This window comes from Bidens hawaiensis, unplaced genomic scaffold (assembly GCF_021521415.1).
Source record: "Bidens hawaiensis isolate Kalapana, Puna unplaced genomic scaffold, B.hawaiensis_p1.1 tig00419364_1, whole genome shotgun sequence".
In the NCBI taxonomy this organism is placed as follows: Eukaryota; Viridiplantae; Streptophyta; class Magnoliopsida; order Asterales; family Asteraceae; genus Bidens; species Bidens hawaiensis.
This window is the reverse complement of record NW_027504835.1, coordinates 653,476-663,505: the sequence shown is the minus strand read 5'-3', so window position 1 is coordinate 663,505 and position 10,030 is coordinate 653,476. Positions and strand designations below refer to the sequence as shown.

At 33.6% G+C, this 10,030-nt stretch overlaps 1 protein-coding gene and 1 pseudogene across 1 annotated transcript; both read left to right on the top strand.

The window, feature by feature from the left end:
* The first annotated feature begins 242 nt into the window (after positions 1-242).
* Positions 243-6,192, top strand: LOC143608363 (protein REDUCED WALL ACETYLATION 3-like). Its single transcript, XM_077083412.1, has 16 exons — positions 243-367; positions 1,210-1,298; positions 1,368-1,508; positions 1,599-1,655; positions 1,728-1,800; positions 1,887-2,045; positions 2,138-2,287; positions 2,775-3,030; positions 3,640-3,755; positions 3,838-3,924; positions 4,639-4,727; positions 4,839-4,901; positions 4,994-5,050; positions 5,136-5,232; positions 5,323-5,482; positions 5,800-6,192. Exons 1-16 carry the CDS (start codon positions 335-337, stop codon positions 5,832-5,834), a joined length of 1,662 nt encoding a protein of 553 aa, XP_076939527.1. The 5' UTR covers positions 243-334; the 3' UTR covers positions 5,835-6,192.
* A 1,460-nt stretch (positions 6,193-7,652) lies between these two features.
* LOC143608348 (putative purine permease 10) lies at positions 7,653-9,079 on the top strand (annotated as a pseudogene).
* Positions 9,080-10,030: the final 951 nt, after the last annotated feature.

Genomic DNA, 10,030 nt, shown 5'->3' with positions numbered 1-10,030 from the left:
CACCGATTAATTAACGGTTAGTTGAATTGAATCTATTGCTTGCTTGCTTCCAATCCGATCTTGATTTGTTGAAGCAAAGCAAAGCAAAGGACGACGTCAACTCCTACCCCACTCTTCTGTTGCTTAATTCAGATCCCTCTTCTTCTTTCTTCAACACTACTAGTAGTTAGGGTTTCACTGTCTATATACAATACAATACAATACAATATATATTCATTCCTACTTGGATACATCCGTCCATCCATGCCAAGCTTATTATTATTATTATTATTATTATTATTATTTCAACTCCTCATCTGATTCTTTCAATTTGAAATCCGGATCATCAATCAAAATGGTGGTTGCTGGACCTCTAACACCTGGTCAGGTAATCTATCTATCTTACATTACATTATAAGGTTTCGTGTGGTTAAATCTCATCACTCATCCATCTCTTGTTACTCGTTTTGGATTCTCATCTGATTGGACCTGGATTAGATTAGGTGTCATGTGTATGATTCATTCACTTTAAATGTTGCTTACATCATACATCCCTCCATTTCTGCAATTCAGTTATTTATTTATTATTTTACTCATCTAGGTAGGGTTTTAATATCTCTCATGCTTATTGCAATCATCTATTAAGTGGACAACCTTTCATTCGTACGCATAACATAGAATAGATAGATCATATATATGCTTACTGTCATGTGGTAACCACTTACATATAACTTTAGTTTCTGGCCCTTATTATTTTACAACCCAATTATCATCCTATGTCTTATGGTATAACTCATGTAACAAATGCTGATCTTCTACACATATATCTCTTAATATCGTTTGTTTATGTTATGTGCTGCTAGTTTCATGGACAATGCTATATGCACCATGTTAAGTAAGTGCTCATTTCTTTTCGTATCCCACAAGTTTAGGACACTAGACTTGAGTACGTTAAATTTGTAGCCTTTTAATATACCAGTCCATGTGAGAAACAAGTGAAAATGAACACAAACATCGTGGACTAGGTACTCTGTATTGCCTTTTGTTATGTGTAATTCAGAACATTTTAATAATGAACTAAACATAGGAGTTTAAAAGGGTTGTTATCAACTTTTACTCGACACTCGCACTAGAACATATATTTCAGTGGCACGTCTTGGTTGTGTGCATTAGCTTTTTCTTTTTATTGCTTTGTGGTTACATCATGTTTCTATTATTATTGTCTTGCAGGTGTCGTTTTTACTTGGTATCATCCCTATATTTGTTTCTTGGATATATTCAGAATGGTTGGAATACAAGAAATCTTCATCATCTAAACTGTAAGTTTCTTAATTTACTATTAACCGCTTCATTAATGTTTTTCATATTTTTACTTTGTGTTTTGCAAGCAGACATTCAGACAATAGCCTGGTTGAATTAAAAACTGAAGCAATTAAGGAAGATGACCGGGTTGTTTTGCTGGAAGGAGGCCTCACAAAATCAGCATCAATGAGGCAGCCTGCTGCTTCCATTAAAGCAAACTTGATTAGGTTAGTTAACAATTTCATCGATTTCTTCGTATTATATATCCTTTCTGTTTTCGTTGAAACATTTTACATTCTATACCTCTTGTGTTACAGATTTGTGACAATGGAAGAGTCCTTTTTAATTGAAAACCGAGCAACCCTAAGAGCAATGTAAGTCATATTACTTTCTTAGTTTTAGTGTATTTTGACACGACTACATATGACTTTTACTACTTCGTGTAGGTCAGAATTTGGTGGAATTTTGTTTTATTTCTACTTATGTGACCGCACCAGCTTAATTCCTGAATCAACAAAGGTCATTACCAGCTTATTGTAGTCTTTGGTGTGTTTTGACTTTTGACTCTTTTTTTTATTTGTAACCGTGTATTTTTACTTGTACAGAGCTACAATCGTGATCTTTTCATGTTTCTATACGCTCTTCTTATCATTGTTTCAGCAATGACTTCTCTGAAGAAACATAGTGACAAGTCAGCATTCTCGGGGAAATCCATACTTTACCTCAATCGACATCAAACAGAAGAGTGGAAAGGATGGATGCAGGCAAGAATCTTATAATATTGTTATTGCCTGCAATACTTTTGTAAAAAAGAAATTATATTGAGATTGATTTTGTTTATCTTGGATTTGAACAGGTACTTTTCTTAATGTATCATTACTTTGCTGCAACTGAGATATACAACGCAATTCGTGTTTTTATTGCTGCGTATGTCTGGATGACTGGTTTTGGCAACTTCTCGTACTATTACATTCGAAAGGATTTCAGTGTCGCACGATTTTCTCAGGTTATTATTGTTATTGTTGTTGTTGTTGTTATTTTGTTTGACTGTTAATGTGCTTGTATCTTGTTGTCAAAGGTGATGTTTATTTTGTTTTAGAATCAATTACACGGATGGTCAGTTTAGTTTGACCATATTGCAACTTTAGTCCCCAAGTTTAAAGAGTTACACCTTTAGTCCAATAGTTTGCACAAACATAACATTGGTCCCTGGAAGGGTATCTTGGGCATTTTACACCCACTTAACAGCCAAACTTAACAGCCAAACTTAACAACGCTCATCCATTCCAGGGACCAGTGGTGTTACGTTTGTCCAAACCATTGGACTGAAGGTTTAATTTTTCAAAATTGGGGACTTAAGTTGTGATATGACCAACAGTGATCCCGTTCGTGTAACTAATTATATGTTTTACATTTCAAAAGCAAATGGTAACCATGTCCATATTTCTATATTTAAAGGACACACCTTAATAATTCATTTTTGTTTGATGCAGATGATGTGGAGGTTGAACTTTTTTGTGGCATTTTGTTGTATAGTACTCAACAATGACTATGTGCTTTATTATATCTGTCCTATGCACACTCTTTTTACTCTTATGGTGTATGGGGCACTTGCTATCGGAAACAAATATAACGAGATACGATCTGTGATGATTGTGAAGATCATTGCATGCTTTCTTGTGGTTATCTTGGTTTGGGAGATTCCAGGAGTTTTTTATTTGATCTGGAGCCCTTTCACATTCCTATTAGGTACATGTTCTTGTAGTGCATGTTAATATGCTATCACTTAAAACAGTGACCAAATATAACTGGATTTTGACATGTAAAAATAAGGATTAATAACATTGAAAATGCCATATATACCCAACCGAAACTAAAATATCATACACCCAATTTTAATGAATTGGCCATTCTACCCCTTTTTATTGTATGGTTTGTTTATACCCTACTTTTTTATTTGGGAACCTGTGGAAAACTTATTATTTTTGATTATTTTTCTACTTGTGCTCTCTTTTTTGTTTGCTATATTAGAAAGCAAGAAACTTAAGCATCACATTTTGAGAAAACTAAGTTTATGGGTAAAAATAAAAAATACAAGTTAAAAATGGGTAAAAAAAGATTTAAGCTAACAATAGGTAAATAAGAAAAATTGAAGTTCAAAATGGGCATGTATGAAATTTTAAAGTTTTAGAAAAATAAGGGTAAAGCAGTCATTTATTAAATTGTTTATGATGAATTGGGTATATATGATATTTTAACTACTTTTTAGGGGTATATATGATCTTTTAGTTTTGCATGGGTATATATGATATTGTCTCTAAAAAATCATTGCTGAAAGTAGTTTATTTCCACTTGCAGGTTACACTGATCCTGCAAAACCAGATCTACCTCGGTTGCATGAATGGCATTTTAGATCTGGTCTAGATCGCTATATATGGATTATTGGAATGATTTATGCTTATCTGCACCCTAATGTAAGTTTTATTAAGTTCTTTTAATTATATGTATTCCTGATAGATAATGTTACTATGACCATGTAATATGGTTTTATCTCAGGTTGAGAAGTGGATGGAAAAACTTGAGGAGTCTGACAGTAAGCGGAAACGCGTCGTTAAGGCATCCATTGTTTCAGTCTCTGTTCTGGTTAGTCTCGACAGTCAGAGTAAAAAAAAATTAAAAATTCCTAGGGTGTGACTTGTCAAACTGGTTTGGTGGACGGGTCAAAGTTGGACAAAAAGTGTTTCCTGGTCAACCCAACCCGGTCCAGCTGGTTTGACATATACTAAAAATTCCCCATTTCCGTCTGAACCCGTTCTGAACAGTTACCAACCTGCTCATCTTGCCACCTGTCATACAACCTCCTAAAATGGTAGAATCAAAGATTTAGATTATTATTGTAAGTTTATAATACTATTTTTTTAAATCATGGCTAACACAATAGTTACTTTTTAAAATTATTATTAAATAGGACAACAAGGTTTTCCTGGTCAATACAACCCGGCCTGGCTGGTTTGACCTGTGCAAAAGAAATGACCCGTTACAATCTGAACTCGTTTTGAATAGTTACCCAACTTGCTCATCTTACCCCCTATCATACAACCTGCTAACCTGTTAAAACCAAAACTAAGTTATTGGCTTTATAATCATGGCTAACACATTAATTATGTATAAAAATAGTAAAAATTGGACAAAAGGTGTTTTCGGGTCAGCCAACTCAACCCGGCTGGTTTGACCTGTACTAAAATTGACCCGTATTGAATAGTTGCCCAACCTGCTCAGCTTGCCACCTGTATAATATTAAGATGTCTATTTGTTCCAGATCTTGTGTTCTCACTTCTCACCTTATTTTTTTTTCAGGCTGGTTATATGTGGTATGAGTACATATACAAGTTGGACAAGGTTACATACAACAAATACCACCCTTACACATCATGGATACCTATAACGTATGTAATTATTTTATTATTTTTCACCTTCAAATTTTTTGGTATTTTGGCATGTTTTTTATTGATTATTTATTGAAATACAATTGTTTATTCTTCTGCTTCTGCTGTCAGTGTCTACATTTGCTTGAGGAACTTTACTCAACATTTTAGAAATTACTCGTTAACTCTCTTCGCGTAAGCTTCCTTTAACTTCCTAGTTTCCAAGTTTTACAGTTAAGAAAATACATTTATTTATTCTTAGTTTTACTTTTTCTTGCACATCATAGTTGGCTTGGTAAGATCACTTTGGAGACATACATTTCTCAGTTCCATATCTGGCTAAGGTGACTTTTTTTAATTAAATTGTAACATTTTATAAAAATTATTAGAAGAAATCATACCTGAAACCAATTTGATTGCAAAATGCAGATCGGATATCCCAAATGCACAGCCGAAGTGGCTTCTCTCGTTTATCCCAAATTACCCGATGCTTAATTTCATGCTTACAACAGCTGTTTATGTATTGGTAAGCAATATTTCCTCCTATTTTTTCTAATTAATGAATTTCCAGAAATTCGTTAATTTGTTATAACGGTTTTCCCGTGCTTATGTGCAGGTATCGTGTCGGCTCTTCGAGCTAACAAACACACTGAAATCGGTTTTTATACCCACGAAAAATGACCGACAACTGCTTTATAATTTTCTGGCTGGTGCAATGATTTTTGGGTGTTTATACACAATTGCATTTATTGTTGTTCAGATTCCTCAGATAACTGGTAAGCCCTTCCATTTTAGGTATGCAGTTATGTATGTGTTATATTCATAAAACCATTTTTATCGCTTTGAAAGTTTTTATAGAAACCAACGATTCTGAAAAAAGAAAATTTAAAATTTTATTCAAACCACCAAACCACTTAAACCAACCGGTTTGGTTTATCATTATCTGAATACTGTAGTCAGTGGTTCGATACAAATTTTTCGTTAATCAGGCCAAATTGATAAGTGAACACCCCTATTTTAACACTAGGATAAAAAGCTAAAAACTATTAAATTTATAAATCTTAACCGGTTTACAACCACGTTAAACAATCAGGAACAATGAAGTTGAAGAAGATATTTCCTGTTTAAAACACGAAACATATACAGATGGAGCAACAATAATTATAGATTTTGTGCACCAAGTGTCTCCCAACAAATTTTGGAGAAAATAATGACCGCTGTTTTCAATTAGTGTGGACATCCTTACCGTTAAAAGTCGGGTTGTCAATTTGTCATAGTTTAAGGTAATTCTTTTGTATTATTTTCGGTCTGCGTATTGTAACTTGTTGAGGAAAATCGAACATGTAATTTAGATTCATATGAACACAAAAACATAGGCATTGTCATTGTGTGTGAAGAATGTTGTTCATTTGGAAAATTTTCAAAGTGATGCCAAGTAAAAGCCTTTTGTTATGTAAATACTACGCGGGAATCTTTAAAACTGTCTCCACGTCTCCTTTGCACATCATGTCGGGGCTCTTTGCCTTCTTGTAGCAAAATTGGCTCCAAATGCGCCATCAGATGCTCTTTTAGGGTGTTTTTTTCTCACAAACGGCTCTCCTACTTCTATGCACACTGCGTTGATCTCCTGCTCTTTTAACGTGGGCTCAAAGCGCCTCAAAACCTGGTGTTGTGATGCTATAATGGGTTTAGAACTTTAGATTCAAAAAAATTAGTTTGAAGTGAAGAATTACGGGAACAATATAAATATATGTATGTTAGTTATTGACGCTGGGCGGAAGCGATAAAAAGAACAGGGAATGTATTCTCAAGGATAATGTTTTTTGATAAATTTCTAAATGAGAAAAGCATTACATTAGTTCCCAACTTCCCATTATAGATGGATTTCTAATTTTGGTAGGTATGCCAAAATTTTGAAATTACAAACAGTTAAAGGATAAATGACACGGATAGTAGTAAATGAAAGTCTAAATTACGGGTGACAACCGGAAAATGTGCCATCTTAGTTTTAGATAGAAAGTTTTTAACGCCACGAATCTTTCATGAAAAGTCTTCTTGGGTGAAAACAGAGGCTTTAATGATAGATTTTGACCTTTTGGGCTGAAAGATGGCCCAAACCGCCTTAAGGGTAAAAAAATAACTTTGTTTCATCTTTTATAATACTTGAATAGGTTTAAATCACTTGAAGTTTATCCAACATCTTCTTGTTTCAACCCGAAAACACTATCGGAGTAAATACGACATGTATAATAGTTCTCTCAGAGATAAAACTATAATAAAAGTAGCATCTTTTGATATTTTTAAACTAAACTAAGTTAACTATTATATATTTAACATTTTAAACACTTGTAATTTATTTCAGATCGATTAGATTTGTGTTATCCAAACTTTGAAAAAAATCATTTTTCATTGAGCAATAACACTTCTTACTTTCATTTCCGTTGCCAAGAGTAATCAAATTAGGATAATCATCTTAGGTATTACACTTGATTTATACTCGATTTCGCCTGTACGTTTCTCCATTTTGTTTAAAATCATCACTTAGAAAAAGATCGAGTAAAAATCAAGTATAAATATATGATCATTATGCTAATGGAAATTGTTTTTTAATAACAAAAGTGAATGTTAAAAACTTAAAATTAGCATTAGTCAAATTGTAAATATAAATTATCATCTGTTATAATTCAAAGTTTGAATTATAAATATTCAAGTTTCCATTGTTTTACAAGTTTTATGTTTTCCGTCATCATTTAAGTTTGACAAATGTATCATTAAACTTTAAAAAAAATTTGAAAAATAATGTAAAAATATAACGATGTAAACAAGATATTTTGATTACTCTATACAGATAATTACAATGATAACATAGGAATTAACACCCTTGTAAACATATAATATATCAGCATATTTCTCTGTCTCATTTTCCTACTTCATTATCCAAATGAAGGAAGCTCAAGAAGAGGCAACAAAAACCAGTGGTACATTTTTCTTTTGCTTACAAAAAATCATGCAATTTTACTTTTACTTTGCATCATGCATAAAAGTTGTTCTTGACCTTGTAGAAATAAATAGATTTTCATGGTCATAGTCAACAATGTGTTTGTTTTTCTTTCCATTCACAAAGGATCATACTAGCATATCTTGAAACATAAACTATAGTCTTATTAAAAGTGTCATGCGACTTTTTTGTTTCCTACTATTTTTTGATGTAGCACAAGATGAAATACAAAACGGCGCAAGATGGTATTCGAAGGCTGTACGATACAAGTGGTGGATGCAGATAGCATTGTTCACCATATTTGTACTTTCAGGCCAATCAGTTGCAACATTGTTGGGAAAACTTTACTTTAATAGAGGAGCAAAGAGTATATGGATGGCAACCCTTGTCCAAACTGTTGGATTCCCACTCATGTTTCCTTTAATCTTGTTCTATTTACCTTCAAAACAACAACAAATTATTACCAAAAAACCTTCCGCGGTCACCCTTTTGATGCTTTATATGTTTCTTGGTGTGTTCTTGGCAGCAGACTGCATATTACACCATTGGATTGAATTATCTGCCTGCTTCAACATATGCGTTGCTTTGTGCGACCCAGCTCGCGTTCAACGCCTTCTTTTCGTACTTTCTAAATGGACAAAAGTTTACTCCATTCATTGCCAATTCGTTGCTTCTTATTACCCTTTCGTCTGCGTTACTTATGTTCCAGTGTGATTCTGATTCTGGACAAAACAAAAAAACATCAAGCAAGTTCATAATCGGGTTCATATGCACCATTGCTGCTTCTGCTGGTATATCGATCTTCTTTTAAATCCTAAGTTTATTTGCATGTTGTTTGACTAATATTAATAAATTCAAAGTTAATTAACTTTGCAGGCTATGGATTAATGCTTTCTACAACTCAACTCGCCTTCCAAAAGATTTTTAAATCACAAAGCTACAAAGTCGTATTCGACTTGATCGTGTACCAAAACATGATAGCAAGTGTTGCAATTGTGGTGGGACTTTTCGCTAGCGGTGAATGGAAGGATATAAAAGGAGAAATGGAAGGTTACGAGTCTGGCAAAGTTTCTTACATAATGAACTTGGTATGGACCGCGGTTTCATGGCAGGTTTTCTCAATTGGTTCCGTAGGTTTAATATTTGAGGCTTCATCCTTGTTTTCAAATATGATTAGTATTTTAGGGGTCCCGATGGCGCCGGTTTTGGCAGTAGTGTTTTTGCATGAAAACATGAATGGGGTGAAGGTTATTTCTACGTTGTTGGCCATATGGGGGTTTGCCTCGTATTTCTATCAGCAATATCTCGATGACTTGAAGGAAAAGACAATGCGAGAAATGTAAATTGCAAAGACATTGATCTTATAGAAATATGAATTATTATGCGTATGGTTCATCTTCGGGTAATATTTCAACTATGTAACTTATAACTTAGACTTAAAGTTTATGTACCCCAAGCGACATGTGTAACTGGTTTTTCAAAATATGTCATATGGGTAATGTGTTGTCATTAAGTCGTGATCAAGTTACATAGGTAGAATGCAGTTTCACAAGTTGTAACAAAATTGTAAACGGGCTAAAGAAATTTTAACAAGTTAGTTGGTTAAACAACTTCTGCACTAATGAAAAGTTATAGTTGATACAACTTACAACCGATAAAGATGATATTTCACGTAGTTATTACGACCATTAGACATATTTGTATTTCACATTTATTCTTTGACCACTTTTATGGTATTTTCACGTGTTTAGATGTCACAACCCAGCCTTAGGCTGGAAACAACGAAGCGCAAAACTTAATATCGTCTTCAAATAGCAAACATAACATCAAAACTTAATTTATCTAACGGTCTTCTAGCTGGCTAGGCCTTTATTCTTATATCCCCTACGAGATAAGCAAGCTAGATTGTCTTTTAGTTTTCACTACCCGAAACAAATGCTATAGAGTGTCAACTATACTAGATAGTTGGCGAGACATGGGTTTTAAGAAAAGAATAAAATAATAATCTTTGCAATAACTAAGTCATAAACATGTAAGTCATACAAGTAAATTAAATTCAATACATGTGTTCACAAGTCACAACTAACCCTGAATGACATGAATAATTTGTCCTCCTAATGTCTGGTTCCAGCTTGACCTATGGAGATCAAACCGTTATGCTAGATTGTCGACCTATGTATATCCAGACCCCTACCGTGGAATCCTAGATGGGCTTGTCGTACCAACATATTTGTTAATGCACTATATATTGTGACATTCGCAAAGTTAATGGTTGTGTAGATTGATCGATTAGGAGGACTTTATAAATATGCCAATAGAATGTTGA